This window comes from Rattus norvegicus, chromosome 1 (genome assembly GCF_036323735.1).
Source record: "Rattus norvegicus strain BN/NHsdMcwi chromosome 1, GRCr8, whole genome shotgun sequence".
Lineage (NCBI taxonomy): Eukaryota > Metazoa > Chordata > Mammalia > Rodentia > Muridae > Rattus > Rattus norvegicus.
This window is the reverse complement of record NC_086019.1, coordinates 175,028,473-175,051,573: the sequence shown is the minus strand read 5'-3', so window position 1 is coordinate 175,051,573 and position 23,101 is coordinate 175,028,473. Positions and strand designations below refer to the sequence as shown.

The 23,101-nt window shown below is 48.0% G+C and overlaps 1 protein-coding gene across 1 annotated transcript in view; it reads left to right on the top strand.

Annotated features, from left to right (window-relative positions):
• Positions 1–23,101, top strand: part of Galnt18 (polypeptide N-acetylgalactosaminyltransferase 18) — a 311,052-nt gene that overhangs the window by 287,310 nt on the left and 641 nt on the right. The window contains 1 exon segment of the mRNA NM_001079884.1: positions 8,467–8,631. Coding sequence (NP_001073353.1) covers positions 8,467–8,631 — 165 coding nt within the window.

Below are 23,101 nucleotides of genomic sequence, written 5' to 3'. Positions count from 1 at the left end.
GGTATTTCCACTAAAAGATTCTAGAAAATCCTTAGATGTGTTAACAGAGCACAGTGTGAAGTCACCAGCCACTACCAGCATGCTGTCTTCAGGATGACTCTCCTTGTCTCCCTCCCCACCACTGGATAGAATCCTGTGCTGCACACTTCTGTGCCTTTGATCTGGGAAAATTATCCCACTCTAGGCTGTACTCAAATCTCATCGCTCAATGGCCTCCTTGGGTAGAACACATCATCTCAGCCCTGGGCCATCACCATTCTCTAACCAGTGACCTGCTGCAAGCCTGACCAGGACACTATTCTAGACATCCTGCTCCGTGTGTTGAAGCAGCTCTAGGGAGAACCATGTCTGGCTCCTCTCTGCCTTGGGAGCCTGACATTTTAGAAGGGGGTTACCGTCAAGTTGAACAAACCTGTTCCCATAAGGCTTGGGGACTTAAAGTCGCCTATTCGCAGGAGAAATGAGTTGGGGATGTGGTGCTCGGTTAGAAGCCTTATACATGGCTGCTACCTAGAGAGATAGCCCTGGAACCTGTGCATGTCTCTCTCCCCTGCATGGACTTGGTGCTGAGGTTGGTGGCACACCCCCAAGTCCTGATTTATTGGCAGTACACTGTGGCCCTGAGCACGGTAATGAACCTCTGTGTCAAGGGATTAATGACCAATAACCAAACCTTTAAATCAGTGCACCCTGTCTGCAGAGGCCTGTGGCTCATCCTTGGGTAAATAGGACAAAAAGCCCATTTCTAATACATTTTCTGGATGTCACAGCACCGCTCTGTAAATTGAGATGGAGTAAACCAAGCCTCCAAGTCCTCCCTCCTCCCCTGTCGCTGCCAGCTCCGTGCCTGTGCCTTACCCAACTCACTGTAGTCAGACTCAAGAGGGGCCACAGGCACAGAGAGGGCAGCCTCCTCACTGTAGGGTCGCGCGCCCTCATGTGATGGCCCTAGTCACTGTCAGTGTCTTGCTCTTGCTCTGAAGACACTGTGGCCACACATAGGGGTTTCAATATTTTCATCTTCATCATACCACCCCTCCATGTTGTGTCTACACTCCCCAGGGTCTCCTTGAATGCAGCTATTTTTTTTGAGAGATTTAATGGGAGACTGAGACAAGGGGAAGGCACGAGAGAAAGAAGAGAGCTATTTTTCTACCTTTGCTACACACTAGAATCCTCTGAAATAATCCCCGTGTTGGGCACTTTTCTTGTCACTGTGACCAGACACTGAAGCAGAAGACTCTTAAGCAAGGGAGGTTAAAAGAACATAATTCATGGTGGAGAGGAAGGCACAGCAATGGGTAGATTCATGGGGCAAGAGGTGTGTAGCCTGGACTCTTCACCCTTTATACTTATGGTAACTTGGTGAAAACAGGAAACAGGAAACAGATGAGTGGGGCTGGCCTTTTTCAAGCCCTGCCTCCAGTGGCCCGCTTTCTCTAACAAGTCTCCAGCTCCTGAAATTTCCCAGATCTTCTAGAGCAGCTTCTACCAGCCAGGGACCAACTGTTCAAGCACGTGTGCCTATGGGGAATGTTTCACATTCAAAACATGACAGTCCCCAGGCCTAGCCCCACTCCCAAGTCAGTAGCTTGTAGATAAACTCCCCAGATGATTGAGATGTGCAGCAAAGGTGGGGACCCTTGGCTTGATGGCACTGGATTCTTGAGGACCGTCCAGCCTCATACACTGAACATTGGTCATCTCTCTGTTAGATGGCCAGCCCACAGTTTGACCCTCCTCTCGGTTGCCTCATTTTAACTCTTGCTATCATGTGGCTCCCTGATATGTGGCCACCCCACAGAGAGCTGGCTCTCAATCCCATGTCAGGCTTCAGTAGTCTTCAGACTGTCCCTTCCAGGTGTCCAAAACAATGGCCCTAAGAAAGCTTGTGTACCCTAACCCTGCCATGCCAGCACTAGCCAAACACAGTTATTTTCTCCCCTGTGGTTCTAGAACATATTGTGGGGAGGTCTCACCATGGTTTTCTCCTTTGTCCATTCCACTCCCCTCTCCAACGTCAGGCAGGTATCAACAAAATCCTACTAATATCCTTACATGCCAGAGGCTACATGTCTCTGAGGTACCTAATATTTCAAGGGCACAGAATCTATAGAGCAACAGTGTTGCCAAGGAAACACTAATGGGAGAGGGGCAAAGGCTCCAATGCCTGTGTCCAGTGATAGGAAGAGATCCAGTACTAAAGCTGTGCCCAGAAGAGCATCTAGGTCTTGTGGTGGTCTGAATGAGAAATGTTCCCCATAAGCTTATGCATTTGAACCTTTGGTCCCCAGTTAGTGGCGTTGTTTGGGATGCGGAGCTTTGCTGCAGGAAATACGTCACTAGGGGTGAACTTTCAGGGTTTATAACTTTGCCTCCCTCTCCACTCGTCTCTCTGCTTCCTATGTGACAATGAAAATATGACCAGCCAGCTTCCTGCTCTGTGCCTTCCCTGCCATTATGGACTCTGTCCCTCTTGAACTATAAGGTGAAATTAACCCTTTGTTTCCCTCCTTGATGGTTGGCTAGGGTATCTTATCACAGCAGCAGAAACACGACCGATGTATATCATTAAGGAAGTTCACTCTAGATTCCTGCTTTGTGTGGAGGGTTCTAGAACTTCCATGGAGACATGAAGGGTAAAAGTGGGGATGTAAAGGCTGGAAAGCTTGCAGACTGGCCAAGGATGCCAGAAATGGAAGGCTGGAAACAGAGGGGAAGCCTTTTAGTCAGTGTTTGCAAACTCTGGTTGGTAGGGTGAAAGCTAATGAAAGTTTGCTGAGCCATGGTGTCCCGCTGAGAGATGCCTTCTGCAAGGTCTCACTATGTAGTCCCAGCTTACCTTGAACTCACAGAGGTCCACTTGCCTCTGTCTCCTGAGTGCTGAGACTACAGGAAGTCACATCCAAACCTAACTCCATTGTCAACCCTTTTACTTTAAAGTTCTTTGTAAACTTTTGTTCTAACAAAATATCTGGTGACGCTGAAATGTAAGAAAGAAAACTACTTGCAAGACAGGTTTAGCAGAAGGGCCCAGGGCCCAGCCCATAGTGACCTCAGAGACCTTTCTGATGCCCAAGATGCAGTGGGGAGTAGCTAATAGGAGTAGTTCTGACTGTACTGTTGGTGGCTTTGAAGAGAAGAGTTTGCAATGGCCCTGGGAGCCAAGTTCTGCTTGTGCCAACCTCACTGGGAGATGGACTGGGTAGAGATGGAGCCTCTGCTCCAACCCAGGGCTGCTGAAGAACAAGAGGACCATGGACTTCCAGCCTCAGAAGGGAGATATAGGCCTTGAACTGTTAGGAATCCAACCTGGCCTCAAGACCTTGTCAGATTGTTTTCCAAAACTGCATGTAGACTGTTTCCCTGACCTCACAGATGAAAGGTAACCTTGAGCATGGAGTTATCTAGCAGAAGCCTTAATAAACCCACACAAAAAGAGGGACTTTTCTTCTACCCTCTTCCTTCCATTGCCCCTCCTCTCCCCTGTGATAATCCTGCCAGTCAGTGACCTTTGAAAGCTGTGAAGAATGAATGTTGTGACCCATCTGCACACCTACAGATGGGAACTCCAGTGTGATGGTTTGTAAATGCTTGGCCCAGGATGTGGCACCATTAGAGGTGTGGCTTTGTTGGAGTAGGTGTGTCACTGTGGGCATGGGCTTTAAGACCCTCATCCTAGCTGCCTGGAAGCAGTCTTCTCCTGCTTGCCTTTGGAACAAGATGTAGAACTCTCAGCTCCTCCCCCACCATGCCTGCCTGGATGCTGATGCTCCCACCTTGATGATAATGGACTGAACCTCTGAACCTGTAAGCCAGCCCCAATTAAATGTTGGCCTTATAAGAGTTGCTTTGGTCATGGTATCTGTTCACAGCAGTAAAACCCTAAGACATATGGTATTAGGGTCCACATGCATCCTGCTGAGTATGGCCATGTCAGAGGTGAAGGACTCAAGCAAGGCCATCCTCCCACCCTGGGGATTCTTTGCCCAACCTTGGTCTTGTGGCCCTGAGGGTAGCGATGTGCAGGCAGGGCTCTGTGAACTCCATGACTGCCTTCAGCTCAGTGTTTATCATTACTCCTGGCTCTGGCCTGGAGAAGGTGACAGCACCCCTAGTGTGAGACCTGAGACCCGGATGTTTGTTTTGGAGTTGCAAGTGATTTTTCTTTCCCCATCAAGCACCAGAATAAAATGCCAGTCAGGTGTGCAGCCCTGCTGAGCTGTGCAGGGCTGAGCAGAGAAGGAATACAATCCATCATTATAGATGGAGAGGAGCTGAGTGGTCAGGGTATCATTTCTATGCCCCTAGGGGAGTGTGAAACATCCAGACAGGATAACAGCCTGCCTCCGCCTCTGACAGTTACTGACAAGATGCTGCTGTCTCAGCACTCCTGGATGCTGTGTGCTACTGGTCTTTTAGTAAGGGGGCTCTCCTATCCTCTAGTATGTAGTCCATGCCCCACAGTGGCTCCATAGGACCATGTGGAAGTAGTGCCCTGGCACTCCCTGGCACTCCCTGGCACTCCCTGGTGCTTTCCAGCCCACTCACTGGAGGTCAAGGGGATGCAGGAAACAAGATGCAGGATGTGAATGGTCCTGGGCCTGGCTCAGAAGTCAGACTACAGTTTAAATCTTAGCTGCAAGTCACTGATATGGGACTTGGGACATATCATTTAGTTCTTCTCAAATAATTTAATTTGCCTCAGTCCTCCATCTTCTAAATGAGAGATAATGGTAATACAGGTAGAAATTCAAAATCTGAAGTGCCCCATGACTTGAAACTTTTTAAAATTTTATTTAATCTTATTATTTATTTATTCACTTTACATCCCCCTCACTGGCCCCCTCCTGGTCACCCCCTCCCATAATCCTTCCCCCATCCTCCATTTCCCTTCTCCTCTGAGCGGATTTCCTACCTCCCCCCTCGTGTCCCCCCACCCTGGCACTTCAAGTCTCTGTGAGGCTAGGCACATCTCTCCCACTGAGACCAGACAAGGCAGCCTGGCTAGAAGAACATATTCTACAGACAGCCAACAGCTTTAGGGATAGCCCCCACTTCAGTTGTTGGGGACCCACATGAAGACCAAGCTGCACACCTGCTACATATGTGCAGGGAGGCCTCGGTCCAGTCCATGAATGCTCTTTGGTTGGTAGTTCAGTCTCTCAGAGACTAGTCTGAAACTTTTTGAGCACTCACACAGAAAATCCCAAGCCTAGCCTCCTTTGAGAGGTAGTTATGCATAGAGTTGCCTTTAGACTGCATAAAGAAAGTCTGTATGAATCATAAACCTTGTGTTTAGATTTGGGTCCCATCTGCAAGATAATTCTTTATGAATATATAGGCTGGCATTGTAAAAATCCTTTGAAAGCACTGAATCCAGCACTGTGTTCCCAACTGTGGATATGGGGTACTCAGATCCTGTGCCTAACCCATAGCCCCATTAGGGTTAAATGAGATAGATGGAGCAAGCCCCTTCAGCTCTGGTATAGTACAACCACAGGTATGACCATTAGCAGTTGAAACCAGGGCCTCCTGACAACGATACTCCTGAGATTTTGAGCCAGGCGGTTTAACTTTACTAAGGAATTCTGTGTGTTCTACTCCTGGGTGCCAGGAACCACTCTTTCTCTAAGTCATAACTAAAAAGTTTATGTTCAGGTCTCCCAAATGACCCCTGGTAAGCTCAAGTATCCCCTTCATCCCCATTGGAGACCACAGCTCTGAATCACTTCTTGCTTCAACTTTCAAAGCCCTTCATTGCTCTGGAAGCCATGTTGGCTGGACCTGTGGGCATTGAACAAGGGGTATCTTGCACAAAACCATTCCTTATTTTATGTGTTCAGGCCATTTATTGATTCAGCGTGCTACTGGCTGGGCTTCTGAGAGGGCCAAGGGAAGACCGGAGGGAGTCTTCCCTGCCCAATCCATCTCCGTGATCTGCTGGCTTCCTGGTTCCACTGATTGTTGGCTTTTTAAATGACAAACAACTGTCTGTCCCTATTATGATCTTCTGGGACTCTGGAGCAATAATCAGGTCTGGTGACAGCTGTAGCAGCTAGTAAGTGCACACATACCTCTCAAAGCATCTCCCCAGGCACTTTAGAGCAGCTAAGTGGATAAAACGGATTTCAGCTATTGCCTGGGCAGCCAATTTGTGTCTGTGGACTCCGCCCTGGAGATGAGAGGCAGGCCTTGGTGACAGGAAGTAGGAAGGGAGAAAAGTGACTGGTCCCTGGCCATCCTTTTGTTGTAAAACATGCTTCTGAGCCTAGATCCTGGTTTCCACAGTGACCACGGAGTGCTCCCCTATCCTGAGATCCTTTGGCTTTAGTCTTAAGGGCCTGAACAGCTGTCTTACTCACTCTCTGCAGACAGCGCAGGCAGCAGGCTGAGGCTGTGCCCTTCTGCACATTCAGAAAAGGCCTCGGGAGCTGATGACTCTTCTTAAGGACTCGGGAGCTGATGACTCTTCTTAAGGACTCGGGAGCTGATGACTTTTTGTTTCCGGCTCAAAGGTGGAAGAGTTGGAGCCAGCCAGAGAGGGGCGGGGGTAACTCATGTGCCATGTCAGTGGACTTGGCAACATTGCTTCCCGGTGTGTGGTTGGCTTGGTCATTACTCTTTTGTTACTGTGACAAAAAGCCTGGCAAGAGATAACTCAAGGAATGAAAGTCAACTGTGGCTCATGGTATGAGCCCTGTCAGGGCATGGCCAGCATGGCCGAGGGAACATGAAGCAACTGATCATAAAGCCACAGTCAGGAAGCACGGGGAGGGAGGCTACTGCTTAGCTTGTGCTTTCTTTCCTCCCAGCCTGGGACTCCAGGGCGGGTCTCCCTGCCCAGTTCAGTCTCTCTGGGAACTCTATCACAGACACACCCAGAGGTGCACCCCCTAGGAAATCCTAAGAGGAGAATGACCATCCCACCCAGTCTCCTAGATTTAGCGGGTGCTTTGGCCACACCAGAACTACAGCTTCCTCACCTCCGTATGCCCAGAACTCAACTTGAAGATTGATTTCTTATTTGGATGGACGGATACATGTGATGCTTAACTGCACAACTGTTCGAGCCTCTAAATCCTACCTGTGTCAAATCCCCAACTCCAATAAACAGAATTCTCCACCGCTCCTCAGCTTTCCTTGGTGCAGCCTAGAAACCCAGGCCAGAGAGTGAACCTCCTTGGGCTCACACTAGAAACTTGTCTATCAGCCGTGGCTAGCTTGACAAAGCGTCCTTGTCTCTTGTGTTCTAGTTATATCTTCGTTTTAAGCTGGGCAGGGCATCTTTTACCTCTGTTTAAAACTTTGGTCATTTTCATCCTTTACCCTGAAACAAGAGCAGTCAGTAAGGCGGGTGACTTTGATGTCTTCATCCCTGCCTTTCCCACCCTGATGAGCTGTAAGACGATGTTAGAGGATTTGTTTGGGTCATAATACTTGTCCCTCTTTCCTACCTGCTTCTTCCCACCCAGGGAGGTTACTCTGTTATTTACTCCAATGAGCTCCCATGTTCTCTGGCCTCTAGGTGGGTTTTGCTAATAGTCAGTTTGCTAATGACTTGATGGAAGACCACAGTGGGAGGGAAAAAAGAGGCATTTTTGTAAATCTCAGGCCAAGGCTGCCTTAGCGGAAACCTTGGTGCTGAGACTCCAGTGAGCTTCCCCGGTATATGGGACTTCACCTATTGTGACACTCATGGCAGGGAGCAGGGCATGCATTCTGTGACATTCTGAGACCAATCTAGAAGTTGCTGAGGCTTGTCTCTGAGCTTCATTCCCTCACCCTTCATTGCTAGATTTCTCAGCATCCCTTCACTGTAGTAAGCCATAGCTAGAAGTCCTCATTGCACAGGAGGGCAGACCTGACTTTCCCAGTATGCCTTCAAGGCCAAAAGCGCTTACCATCTGCCCCTTCACAACACTTGCTAGCCCCTGCTGTGTACAGTCTTAGTAGAGATGGAAATTCTCTGTCTTTCACTTCCCAGACCCCCAATACTGGATGCTCCCCAAAGGCAGAGCCCGAGCCTTTGTGCTTTGTGTCTCCTGGCCAAATGCAGTATCTGGCACAAAATATTTATGAAGGAAGTCAGCGAGTCTGCACATAATGGATTCAAGAGGTACTTTCAAAGCTGTGGGTGGTAAAATCAATTTAAAAGGTTATGGCCAATGTTTTCAATGCAAGAATAGAATAGAAAATGGAGTGTACCATGCAGTGAGGGCAAGTTTTACTTCTTGAAAGTTTTGTCTCCATTCTACATGTGGACCAAATGCTCTCCTGGATCAAAAGTTGAAGGGTTTCTTGCTGTCCGCTGTTCCAGTTGAAAGTCCAAAAGTCACCGGATATGAAAATCAGGGATCTCTCCTCACCAAGGACTCTTTGCCAGCTCGCTGGTCACAATGGGAACTTACCTCCATTTCTCTGGCTATTGACATTTGACTTTTCCTTGATTCTCTTCACCCCCAGAATGTGTACTACACGAGCAGCCAGCAGATCCACGTGGGTGTCCTGAGTCCCACTATTGATGACGATGACAACCGGTGTCTGGTGGACGTCAACAGCCGGCCACGACTCATCGAGTGCAGCTACGCCAAGGCCAAGAGGATGAAGCTGCACTGGCAGTTCTCCCAGGTAAAAGTCACTGCAGAGATGAGGCTCCTCCTCAGGGCAGTGTCTGGACCGTTTGCAATCCCCATATCAGCGACCATGGAGTTTCCTTTCCCTGGTCACTATCAATTATTTAACTTTTTACCTTTCCTTGGCCACTGTGTCTCTCATTGTGGAATCGCATCCCAGGATTCAAACACCAAGTTTTCAATGGACTCTGACCCCCATTAGCTCCCCAACACAGGAAGTCTGCTTTTAGGGTCAGTTTCTGCCAAGGATGGGAGTGCTGGCCTTCTAGATGGCAAGGTGGATGATTGTTACAGGATGTGAGGGAGCCCATATAGTCCTAGAACTCTAGGGAACCTGGGGGGCCTGAACAGAGTCAGGGGAGGGCAGGAGGGACTATCAACATTCAGGAGACTAAGTAACTGAAGCCCATCATTCAAACCTTCCAGCTCCTTGCTTCTACCACAAGGAAGAAAGATGTTGGCCTGGGTGGGGCCGACTTTGATCGAATTATTGTTCCCTGCATGGGGATGGAGGGTGCTGGTAATGGGAGATGTATCATACTCTGTGAGTACTAGGTATCTTTTGCCTGTCGTCTGGGTTTTCAAGAGCACCTTCCTTGTCTCAAACAAGTAGTGGAGGTCAGTTCTAAACAGCAAGCTCAAGTCAAGGTCATAGATTTAAGGGCCAGTTATCGACTAGGAATGAGAGCCAGAGCCAGGAAAGTGGGCAGGGAGGTAGTTTATAGGAAACCAAGTGAGTTATCACAGGCAGGTAGAGGGTGCTTTGGCAACTCTGGGTACAGGCCAGGTAGGCCTGCAAAGTATGAAGGATTCAATGAAAAGAAGCAAGGGCAAGAGAGTTTGTTAGTTCCCATCATGGCGCCTTGCCAACCATCGTCATGCTTCGCTTCCAGTAGGAACAGCAGCTAGCATATGCACCATGCCCGTTGCTGCTCATAAAACACCCCAAAATTCCCTTTTATACTTCTAATCGCAGCATGGCATTGGAAGTGGCCCCCTGGATGGCTAGTGTTGGGACCGGGGTGTGACATTTGTTTCTTCCTACTTTGTATCCTATTGAAACCCTAAGTTCCCCAGGCATGCTCTGTGGCTGCTCAGGAGCACTATACCTGGCAAGACACTTGTCCCTGCCCTCTGCTAGCCATGTGTCCCAGAGGGACACAGAATGGGCCTTCCTTCCTTCAAGTTCACAGGCAGAAGAGGCTCAGCATGTTGTGGTTGAGGAAGGTTTTGAGGTCTGGATGGGTGTGGAAAATATAGCTATGGTTTCCTGTCGCAAGCCAAGAACAAAGCAAGCTTACAGGTTGAGGGACAAAGTCGGGGGAATGTGTTCCCTGGGGAAGTGGGTGGGGCTGACTTTGGTAGGATGAAAACAGATTCATGCCTGAAACTTCAGGGCCATTGACAGTCATACCAGTCTATGGAAGCCACTCCTGCTGCATTCTGCTAGGCCTGCTGGGCCCCTAAGTTTGGCTTAGAATGGTTCAGGATGTTAGGAAACCGGAGTGGAACAGGACTGGTGGCTAGGGTACTGGAACATTGCAAGTGTTCTATCTGATAGAGGAAATAGCATGAAACAGCAGAAACCAGAAGGTGAGTCATCAAAACCTACGCCGAGCCAATTCTCCAGTGAGCGTGGCCTGATCCTGGACTGCACAGTGGGGAGTTGCCGAAGCAAAGTGGAAGAGACACTGGGCCTCATCGTGGAGGCTACCAGGAAATGGAAGGCTGTATAGGCCCAGGACACATTTAGGTCTGGACTTTCAAAAGCCCCCTCTGCTGGAGACCAAGGAGCTGGATTAGAAGTTTCAAGAAAAGTAAAGAGACAGGATGAAGAGTTAGCAGGAGACTGAAATTCAGTCTGAAAGTTAGATATTCTCAACTCCCTCTCCACCGTGACCTTGGGGGCCCTTGGGGGGCCCTTGAGATTCTAGCCTACTGCAAGGCCACTCCCCAGGCAGCATCTGAAGCTGACCCAAGGGTTTCAGACTTTTATCCTTGGATTAATTGTGTTTACAGGTGTGGCTGAGCCCCAATGTGGGTGAGCGTGTGCCTGCCTCCCTGAAGGCATGGAGACAGCTGCTTTGAGGCTCACTTTCCATAACCTATCGGAGTCACAGGCCAGAAGGGTGTCCTGGGCTCTGGGGACTTGGCATCACACAAATGTGACTATTCTTGTTTTACCTTTCCTCTGAGATTAGTCCTTGAAAAGCAACTCTAGAAACAGCAGGTGGACAGCTCTGTTTGTTTGTGAGCCTCAACCTCAAGACAAAACTATCTCACACTGAGGTCTCTCCTTTCTCCATTTCAGAATGTAGTCTTGAACAGGTATCCCCACAGGATTCCTACCTGAATGGACTCACTGACCAGCCAAGCAGACAGTGCCGCTGTGTAGCACTCTGGGGGCCAGGCAGTTTTCGCCACTTTAGCAAATGTCTAATTAAAACTCCCCAGGTACTCTGACAACCACATCTTTGATCCCTCAACCGGATAGAACTGTTTGGAAGTAATATCTCTAAATCCCTAGTTTGCAAACTCAGAACAGACCCTTCTCATTCACTATCCAATAATAACTAGATGTGCAATTTTTGTTTGATGTACAATGATCGATACTTATCAGGAGACCTGGAGTCCATCCATCCACTGCTCATTGACAAAGGTTACTGCTCACAAGGCCAAAGGAAGCCTGGAGCCTCTTACATGATTCAAAGTCTTGTGCTTAAGCCTGGGAGATAGCTTGGTCAGTAAAACACTTGCCTCACAAGTGCAAAGACCTAAGTTCCATACTCAGTTCCCACATAAAAATACACAAGCTAATGAGTGTGATGGTGCAGGCTTGTAATCCCAGAGCTGGGAGACTAGCCAGCCAGCTGAATGGATGAGCACCAGGGTCAGTGAGAGGCCCTGTCACACATACACACACTCACACACACACACACATACACACACATACACACACATACACACACATATACACACATACACACACACATACACACACACATACACACACACATACACACACATATACACATACACACACATACACACACATACACACACATATACACACACATCACATCATACATACACATACACACATACACACACATACACACACATATACACATACACACACACATACACACATATACACACACATCACATCACACATACACATACACACACATATACACACACATATACACACATACACACACATACACACACATACACACATATACACACACATATACACACATACACACACATACACACATACACATACACATACACACACATACACACACATACACACACATACACACACATACACACACATACACACACACATACAGACACACACACAGACACATACACACACACATCACATCACACATCACACATACATCATCTTGTGCTCAGGCTAAATTTCTTGTAACATATTTTAATCTTTGCAAATTATGCAGTGACCCGACCAACTAGAATGTTCTGTTGCAGAAGCTGAGCAGGAAGGAGATTTCTCAGGGTGCATTTGGAATCTCTTTTCTAGTTTCAAAATATGCATTATTTACTCTCCTGAGGACCACATTTAAACGTCACAGACACCCTAAATTAATTTACAAATAAATCAGTGATATTCTCTTAGGTCCTACACACACACACACACACACACACACACACACACACACACACACACACACACACGCGTGCGCGCTCGCATTTGCGTATCTCTGTTCCATCTCATACCTTGCTTTTCTGTTTAACAAATAGTGTGTGCTCCCTCTAACCTCTACAAGCCCTTCTGAATTTCCAATGCTTCTGGCTGAACTGAGACGCTGACATTCTGAAACCACTTTTGATGAAAACATCTCCTGGCAACACTGATGTACAGGGCTCTGATGAGCAATTTTCTGATGATGAACATTCTTTCCTTCAGTCGTTCATCAAACATTTATTGAGCATGGGGGCTTGGCAGGGGGGATGCAGACATGAATCAGACATGGCCTCTGCCCTCGAGGAGTTTGTGGGCGTGTAAACACACAACAAAACAGGCCGATGAGTGCAGAAACCAAGGGCTGTGCGGAGCTCTGGAAGCCCCGGGTGACTGGCTCCATGTGTGGAACTCAAGGATGGACTCGTGTGTGTGACTCGTTTGATCTGGCTGTTGAAAGCTTACAGAAACAGTTCCTAGATGTCAGAAGGGAAGTGTGCTCCCCAAACAGAAGCACCTAGGCAAAGACATAACAAAGCTGAGCATCCTTTCGGAAGATCTATCTGCCGTGTGGCTCGGGTAGAGTTTAGAGTGTGGTGGAGGTGTGTGTGTGTGTGTGTGTGTGTGTGTGTGTGTGTGTGTGTTTATAAGAAAGCCACGCCCTAATTTAGATATCACCAAGCAAAGGGAGGGTTTAGGGAAGTGCTTAAGCTATGATGGTTCATTTCCATTACTATAGCAAGTACGGATTGTTGAATTCACAGTTCCAGGTCCCCTCTGCTCTATCAATGGTCTCCTGAAAGGTGGCATCACCATAGCTAGAGATGGAAACTCACAATAAAATGGAACTCAGGTTACCTTTAGGATTAACACATTTTCATGAAAGTAACACTAGGTGACCTAACGCCCTGCAAACAGGCCCCACCTCTTAAAGTCCCCATCACTGCCACACTATCATGGCCAGGACACAGATGTCACTGCAAGAGGACAAACCTTGTCTAAGCCATAGCAGGATCCCTGGTGAGATCTGGAAGATACCCATGGCAGCTCGGTGGGGGAGAAGAAAAGAGGCTAGAGGCAGGGGTTCAGGTAAGGAAGAGGCTGTTCCATTATCCCAGGATAAGTGAGAGGATTTGGTACCCATGGAGAGAGCAGTTGGGAGAACTTTGTGAGACATATCAGTGCTCTGTGAGTCACAGTGATGAATTAGTGATAGTGGCTGGGCAGGGGCAGAGGTGGGATATATTAATAATCCATAATGTCCCCTAGCTCTGGATCTGAAGAGCAATTGGTAAGGTGACTCCTCTCCTCAGCACGTCTATCCACACACTGAAACCTCCCTAACACAGGAAATGGTAGATGTTTGTTATTTTCTATGCATTTTTTAACTTCTAATTCCCCTCCCCATTAAAGAAATCCCCAAACTGCCTATCCCCTGGTATTATAAATTCCTATTAATTAAGTGTACAACTTTCAGTCTTCTGAGAGTTCTCTCCAGCCTAGGATTTGAAGGACATTCTAAAACTCCGGGGTATCGCATTAGTGAAAGAGGTGTTTCGGTGACCTGTGGACCAGGAGAAGGAGAAGGAAGTGGCAGACACTATGTCACTAGGACATAGTAGAGCAAAGAATGGTCTGTCAAGGCCACCTGACCCTGACCCCCTCTGTGGCTTTCAATAGTTAACCCAGTGCTAGAGTCTCCTCTGAGATATTGCTGGGACTCCCGAGAAGGCTGCTGTGACACGTGTCCTCTAAGTTCCTTCTCCCCCACAGCCCCCATGTGCTTGTGAATGGCAATGAATGGGACGGGCATGCTGAAGACCAGAAAGATGGCTCTGAATTCCTCATTCTGGAATCTCGGACTGACAAGTGTGGAGAGGAGCAGGCTTCTCCCATGAAGCTCTGCAGATCAGAGAGGGAAAATCAAGAGCCAGGGTTAGAGTTGTCCAGGGGGTTGGTGGATCCCTGAGGGGTCAGGCATTGGGATCCACAGAAGTTGAACTGGATGGTTTTCACACCTTCCCAGACCTGAAGCTCTACTGGTCTACGCTACGTAAGTTAGATTGGAGACCTTGAGCTTGTGTGAAATCTACAAGTCCCACTGGGCCAGCCCAAAGCAAAACACTGCACACTGAGAATAAGCCAAACTTAAATGAGGGTCGTCATCACATTTTGTGGGCCCCCCTTTACATGATGGAATGGTGGCTGTTGCCTGATGGAATGGTGGCAGTCTACCCTGGGCTACTCTCTTCAAGTGTCTGGAAGCGTGGACAACAGGAATGTCTCTCACACTTTAGGCATCTCCACCAGAGACAGAAAGCCTGGGACAGAATGCACACTGTCCTACTGTGCCTCTCTACTGCTATGATAAAACACCCACCAAAAGCAATCTGGGGAGGAAAAGGTTAATTTGGCTTACAGGGCTTTATCATAGCCCATCACTGAGTGAAGTGAGGGCAGGAACTCAAGTGGGAACTAGAAGCAAATATTGATGCAGAGGCAACCAATGAATGCTGCTTACTGGCTTGTCCCTCGTGGTTTGTCCAGTCTGCTTTCTTATACAGACCACGACTACCTGTCTGGTGGTAGCACTATCCACTTTAGACTAGGCCTTCCCATATTGACCATTAATCAAGAAAATGCCCCATGGACTTGTCTACAGGTCAATGTAATGGGGGCAATTTCTCAGTTGAGATTACTTCTTCCTATGTATGTTTAGGTCAAGTTGACAAATTATAACCAGTACAGACATACAGTGTGCTGTTGATCAAATGAAAGGGCCCTTTAAAATAAATGTATGACTCTTAGAGGACTCCTGATTACCAGATCTTGAACTAGATGTGTGCCTAAAGATAAACAAAGCTTACTTTCATTGGCCTTGTTTACTATCCTTAGAAGCATGCAAAACACATTTTATATCTGTGTGTGTGTGTGTGTGTGTGTGTGTGTGTGTGTGTTTGAGAGAGAGAAAGAGAGAGAGAGAGAGAGAGAGAGAGAGAGAGAGAGAGAGAGAGATTGAGATTCTTCCTATAACCAGATTTGTAAGTGTTGTGGAAGAAATCATTTGTATTAAGCAGATGTTCATAGTCCACGGAGCAGAATACAAATTGGTTTGAATATGTTTTGAAAGCGGGAATTTTGTCAGGCTCTGTAACTTGTACTTTATGTTAGCCACCCCCAACTGTCAGTTCTTTGTGGAAGTATTGATGTGGCTGAGAATCTGAGGTTAGGTGGAGGAAGGCTCACCGATAGCCCTGACTTGCTGCAGTCTTGGAAGGACCTTCAATAAGAGCAAAGGTGTCTGTTGGTGCCAGGAAAGAGGACTTTTAGGGAGCGTGAGAAGATGTCTAGGGAGAGCCCAGAGCCCAGCTCACCCCAGTTGGTGCTGCCTTCCAGGGTCTAATGTGATAACCTGACATGAGACAAATATTCTGCTGTAAAAAACAAAAGCTATCTGCAGGCACATTTCCCCAGAGGCGCTTCCAACCTTGCCCAAGCATCCTCCACTCAGGCGAGGCAGAGCCCTGGACTTTCCCCAGCTCCGCCAAGAGCACCGTCAGCATGTCCAGCCTTGAGAACCTTTTGTGCTGAAAAGAAAGGGCTGTAATCGGGTGTTTCATTATGGCTCTGGGATAAAACATCTTTTTATTTCTAGGTCATAGGAAAGGGTGTGAGTGCGACTGTCCAGTTCCCAGCGACTGACGCTTTGTTTAGAGCCTGCTTTCTTAGTTATTTTTAAAATTAGAGCAATCAGCAGTTTCTTCTTCCTTCTCTTCCTGCAGTGATCAGGGCCAGGGGCAGATGTGATTGCTCAGCTCCCCAGAACTGCATGGGATGGTAAAACAAATCAAATATTTATGTAGCATTTATAACATGCCGGGCACTGTGCTAACCTTTTATAAGTAATGCTTTGAGACCATGTCAGGGCTATGAGGCACCTGCAGAGATGAGGAAACTGAGGCACAGACAAGTTAAGTAACTGTTAGAAGTCAGACACAGGGGATACTGTCTCAAGAGTCCATACAACAGGATGGCTCTGTCTTTGTCTAAACCTGTTAGTGGGAATTTGAGGCTGGGGTCTCCCTGCTGGGTCAGGCATGTGTGAATGGACAGAATCACAGCCATCTTGGCCAGCTCTCCAGCCACTTGTGTCTTTGGACTCCTTTCTACCTGTCCTTGCTTACTTGGTGTTGCAAATCCCCATCTTCAGTCAGTGGCCTCACACAGCAAGTCCAAGGCAGAATCCAGCTTAGGCTTCGATGAGCCCCTTGAAGAAAGAAAACACTGGAGTGCATATTGAACACAGTATGTGTTGAATATTCATACTACCACAAAGAACGCTTTACTTTACAAAACACCTAATCTTGGGGTTTCTGTAGCTAGTCCTGCCCAAGCTTTGAAGTATTTGATTACCAATCATTAAGTACTTAACCCAGAAACTTCTCAACTCTCTGAGCTTAAAGCCCAGAACCCATAGGGCTGCTTGCCTTTTGGAAAATTCATTAGCAAGGAAGGTGGAGTACGAGCTCCCAGGGAAGCTGAAGCCTATGAATCCAGGATCTAGGACTTCAGATGTACATCCTACTACAAGGAAAACCAGTCAAGGTCTCCCAGAAGCTCTTGTTCACGGACGCAAGCAGGCCTTTCCTAAACAGGTCGCAGATGCAGTTGATCCTTGAAAGCTGGACCCATACCAGCACTGCCATTAAGACAACACTTGGGACATTTTCAGGCCATGTCTGAGACCTATTGAATCTGAAAGCGGGGTAATGGTTGAGTTTCCCGAGCACTCTGGTAATTCTCTTCTCCAGCGGACGATCCTGGTCACAGCACTTGCTATCCACGAGGCTCTGAGCCAGCTCTCTAGTCAGTCTCTAGTTTTATGAAATAATAATAAAAAACTCCATCTCTACCTTTCAGAGCTACAGTGAGGAAGACACCCCAGCATGCACCTCCCAAGTAGGGTGAGGATGGTTTAATGCTATCTGACCCACACCTAGCCACCGTCCGACATATACATGTGGAAACTATGGTAGAGAGGTCTGGGCCTGAGGGTTGCATGGATGATGACTTCCATGTGTTCCAGTATCCATAGTCATTCTGTGCTAAGATCTTGAGTGATCCAAGATGGTAAATAAGATGATAGAAGCCCAGAATGGCTCAGCCATTCCCCAGGTCACATTGTCACTCCCTGGGTCACGTGACCAAGGCCTGAGAGTCATTTCTTCCTTGTGTCTGCTTGGGCCTTTTGTAGTCACTCCTTCAGGAAAAAGTTTCCTGAAAGGAAAAATGAGACAACAGCAGGGACTGACTCGAGGAACTGTTATTAGTATTCTTCGTCCTATACATTCAACTTCCGCTATGGTTTTTAATGGCTTCTTCCATATTTAATTTGGTTTCCATTCCAATTAAGCCCTCTGTGTGCTGCGGTTTCTCTCCTGCCAGGTTTAATTGCCCTTATTTAAATTCTTTAATTAAAAGTATTGTGTGTTTGTAGGTCCCGTAGTTGTTAGTATTACACAAATAATTTTGACGACTGGACTGGTAAACCAAACAAGCAGCAGGGCCCTACGTGGGGAAAGAAAGGCTCAGATCTCAGCGTCCAGCCCCAGCTCCAGAGCCAAGAAACTGGCCTAGAATGGCAGGCTGAGCCGGGGGCATGGGACAAGTGTCAGCTAGCACATATCCCAGCATCCTTCCTTCCTTTCTTCCCACTTAGCCCATCCCAGAACCCAGAGCGGCCTGCTCAGCATGTAGATTAGACCTAGGAAGTGTTAGCTCTGCCTCTGAGGTGGAAAGCCAGGGTTCAGGCACCCCGCCCTCACTCCTTGTGCCTCACCTCCTCCCTTTAACCAATGCTTGCTCTGCCTTTGTATAAAAGTTCACCCCAAGCCCATTCCTGCCTCTGGAGCTTTTCATTAGGACCCAGGATCGGCCCCTGGAGAGCCATCTCTCTTCCCCCACGTTTCTGCTCGGGGCTCACCTTTAGTAGAGGATCTCCCTGACCACCTCTGTCACCTGGCAGCCATCTCCTGCTCTCCAGTTTGCCCGAGTCTCCTGCTGAGCCCCATGATTTGGGGCATAGCCCCATGAGCTCCTCTTCTTGCTGGAATTTGCTGCCAACTCTCCCTCAAATGCACAGTTGCCACAAGAACAAACAAAAAACAAAAAAACAAAACAAAACAAAACAAAAAAAACCTTCTCTTTTTCAGTCATGCATATATTGCAGCAGCTGGGAAGTGTGTATGACCCTCATTAAATATTTGGCAGTGGCTGGAAGGATGTATGAATAATGTCCTTTCAGAGGAGCTTCAAAGGGAGCAGACCAAACCTCCTTGAATTCACTGAGACCCCTTCCTCTATTCCAGCACTGAGTACTGTCAGTCTAGCTACTACCTCAGAGAGAGGCATGATGGGGGCGGGGTAGTGATGGTGGTGGTAGGGTTTGCTAGTTAATCACCTAGTGGAGAACAGGGAATGGAGAAGGTTCCCTGGGGCCCCAGCTGCCCTCTATGTGGAATCTTGGAAAAGTCTCCCAGCCTGTGAGGGCTCCTACTGTCTCATCCCTCTGGGAGGTGAAGGTGTTGTAAGAAACTCATAACATTATTCAGGGAGCACAAGAGCAAAGGTACCAGGAAAATGGCAAATAACTTTAGTTCCAGTGCAGACTCTACAGGTCAAGACACAAATCCCAGGCTGCTTCCTGGTGTGTGGAAGCTATGAGGAGAAGGAATGGAGGCTTCATTGCAAGCCTGGTGAGTGGTAAGAAAAAGCCTGGCCTTTGTTCCATGAGAGAATCCATGTTCTGAGGAGGAGGTCAGTGCCCAAGGCTGGTGTTAGCTCTACCAGCAAAAACAGCACAGCGGGGCTGTGTCCCATCCCCCAAGCATGGTTCCCGGAAGCGTTGGGGGCTGCTCACATTGCTCACAGAGCTCTTTCTGCTGAGGAGGAGGAGAGAGCTCCTGGCCTCATACACAGCCAAGTCAAGCAGTCAAGTGGTGACCCCTCTACTCACCCCATTCCTGCCCTTGGTCCTGTACCATTTCTTCCACACCCTTCTGGAAGGGCACGCTGGCTTTTTCTATCTCATAATCACATGTGGGCTGTCTGCAGGGTGCTAAGAGAATGGGTTGGGTTGGGGCAGGTCAGGGGCTGGGAAATGTCAGCCTTACATCTCTGAAGGAGACTCTTCTACTCCTTCTTCACTCTCTTGCCTTCAGAAGGTGCACAAGGAAGGTCTGAAGGACAGGAGGGGCTATCAGGAAAGGAAAGGCTGTAGTTGTCTCTCTTCCACAGTGTTCAAAGTCAAAGCCTGGGGGTAGGGGGCTGGGAGATGTGAAGCAGCCCAGCCTCACGGTTGGCAGGACCTGCTTTTGGCCCCAGAGATGTGCTGAGAAGCCAAAATCTGCAACATAATGGATGGAGCTTGGTGCAGCCCCATTTCCATGACCCCTCTCCCATGCTGATGCCCTGAGCAGCCTCATGTGTGTATGTGTTCTATTACAGCTGAGAAACAGGTCTCCCATCTGCCCATCTGCTTAACCTCCCAAAAATAATTCCTTAGCCCTGAGGACAAGTAAAGAGAGGGAAAGGGGGGAGGGAGGTTTGCCCAAGTCTCTGCAGCAGAAACAGAGCAGAATTGAGAAGCTCTGAGATCAGTGCTCTCCAGTCTCTGCCTCAGGCCTAAAATAAGACAGACCTTGGACTTAGCTGGGCTGGTCCTGATTCCTTTCCTGAGCTCTATCCCCACCTCCAGGGGTGGGGCAGACAGCCTGACTCCTGAGGTGAAGCGATGAGAGCAGCTGACCACAGACCACCGTACCACATTAGAACTATGAACCAATAATAGAGCTCAGCCTGTCATGGGACAACAGACACGCTCAGGTTCAGGGGCCACAAGATTTACACAGATGCTGTGAGAATTGGGGCTGGCAGTACTGGGAGCTGGCCTTGTTTACAGCAAGTGTTTCTGGATGCTTCTGGGCCCCCAAAGTCCAGTCTTTGAAGGACAAGATGGTGACTTAAGGGAGACAACAAGTTCAATGAGGACAGTTTGAAGGAGCAAGGTGTGACCACAAAAGTGCCAATTCTGGGCCATGTTGAAGAAGCCTTATTGTCCAGTGTGAGGCAGCCCGACCTTATTCTGATCAGCGAGAGCTAACTGGCCCTTATTCAAAGAGCCAGAGTGGAGAATTAATGCAAGGTTGTTGCACGAGGCACTAGGGAAGTGGACTGTGGAAAATCATGGAAGGGAAAATGTGAAAAAGAGCAGGCCTGAGTGAAGCCCCTAGACATACTCTGACCAAGAGTTAGTCCATGGGATGCTCTGAGAAAGGTGGCTGTGAGGAAAAAGCTGTGGGAAGGGGATATTTTTCCTCCCTAGAGGAGCCAGGCAAAGTGGAAAGGCCTGTGGCGCTATAGCTGAGTACAGAGGCCATTCAGTCTGGGAATAAAAGAGAAGGCTGGTCTGCAAAGCATCTTGTAGCATGGGGGTTTGGGAGACAATCCCTCCTCTGACCTCAGACCCTGTACCTGTGGTTCAGTTGTTTCTCTGCTCTTGAGATGGTGAGTTATAGTTCTCCCAAGCAGAGGGCCTGGGCATAGGGTAGAATGCAGGGGGAAGGGCCCATGCTAGTCACCTGCATGCTCATAGCATGACTTGTGTGATGTGCTGGGCTGTCACCTACCCAACAGGAATGATTAATCCGTCCCCCTCCTGGACACTCGCATGCCCACAGCCTACACTCTCTACCTCCAACTCCTCATTCCCTGCCTCCTTTACCTGCTCTAAAGTATTTTCTAGGGGAGCTAGAAGGGTTTTTTTTTTAAATATTTGTTTCTCCTAAAGATATATTTATTTTTATTTTGTGTGTGTAAGTGTTTTTCCTGCATGTCTGTGTATCTCATGCAAGCTTGGTCCTGGTAGGCTGGAAGAGGGCATCCAATCCCTTGGAGCTGGAGTTACAAACATTTGTGACTTCCATGGGGACTGGGAATGGAACCCATGTCCTCTGGAAGATTAGCTTTTAACTGCTGAGCTACCTCTCTGGACACTTAACATTTTTATCTAATTGAAAGTTAACACATGTATAGAAAGGCATACAAAATACACATTCAACTCAATAATTTAAAGCAAAACTAACACCCAGGTCAGGAAGCAGCATGGTACCATATCCCAGGATGCCCCTTTACCCGCTTCTGTCTTTATACTCTTTATCTCCATAGGCGACTACCATCCTGGCTTTAAGATCTCTGTTTTACTCAGTCCAGTGGGAAGTTTATCAGACAATTATATTCATTATTTGTCTGGCTTCTTTAGCTCAACACTGTACATGTGAGTTTAGTCTAGTTTTCATTGCCATATTGCATTCCACTTATAAATAGACTGTGAGTTATTTATCCATCTTTTCTTGATGGACGTTGGGCTGTCTCCAAAAGCGTTTAAGTATGTGTCTTTCATGCACACATTCCAATTTGATGTCAGCCCAGGCATGGAATTGTTAGGTCATGGAGTACACATGTCCGACTATAATAGATACAAGCCATTTCCTAGGTAGACCTGAGAAGTATGTCTTCATGTTCTCTGGAGAGTTTGGCATTTGGTTGCCATGGGGATGGCTGTGGCCACCTTGGAAGGAGTTCCTTACTGGAGAGGTTGGTTCCTTCACACAGTGCACTTCTTGGCATGAACTAGAGACAGCATAGGGTAAAAACACCATGCCAGCTAGGTACCCTGGAGGAGGTAGCTGGAATCCTGGGTAGAAGGTGGACAGGATCTGGGTTTTGAGGTGTGGCTGTGGCTCAACCTGCCACAGAACTGGGTAGTGGAGGCCCAGACACTGAGATGCTCATAGGCCAGAAGCCTGGAAGAAGCTGGGGTACAGTGCAGGGCCAGGAAAGGAATGGAGATGAGGAGGCTGGAGAGATAAGCAGCCCTAAGCCATGATGGCTTAAGCACTGGGGTGTTTTTGACATATCAACATGGTCATCAATCATTAGGATTGTGAAGGAATCAGATGACAGGGGCCTAAGCCATGATGGAAGAGGGATTTGGGATAGTCACAAGGCACGAGGGAAGTAGAATTGACAGTCGTTGGCACCTGACTGGATGAGGAGTCAATGAGTGTGGGAAATTGCTTGAGTTTCCCACACAAACACCTGGTTACCGCCAAGATGGGGAACATGGGATGAGTGGGTTTCTTGTGCTAGGTGAGTCTGGCAGATGGTGCCTACTCTTGGGATCATCATCTCTCAAGCAACTCTGACTGCTTAAAACCCAATTCCAGCTGAGGACAACCAAGGTGATGGCAGATCCTAAAACATCCCAGGCTCTCAGCAGGCTCACAACCAGTAGTCCCTGAGGCCGCTACCCCTGCAGCACCTCAGCTGGGCTGCTATACAGATGATTTTGGGAACACCGCTTGGACATAAACAGTATTTGTAACTACAAAATTTTCCAGAGTATCAGTAGTATGGGAGATCCAGGAACGCTCAGGACTTGAGAGCCCAATGGCCAAATAGACAGTATCTCAGGACATGTTTTCTTGAGACCAACACTAACAACTTTCATGGTCCTTGGGAGGGTCTTAGGAGCAAGAAGTCCATCAGCTGAGAGGTGCTCAGATGCAAGGTGATCATATAGAGGCCCTAAGAATGAGATTTCTCAGAGCAGGGGCCAGCTCCCTAAGCTAGCTACAGGAGCCAGGCCGTGTGCCACAACTCCAAATGTTAGGTGGAAGTTGAAGTAGGG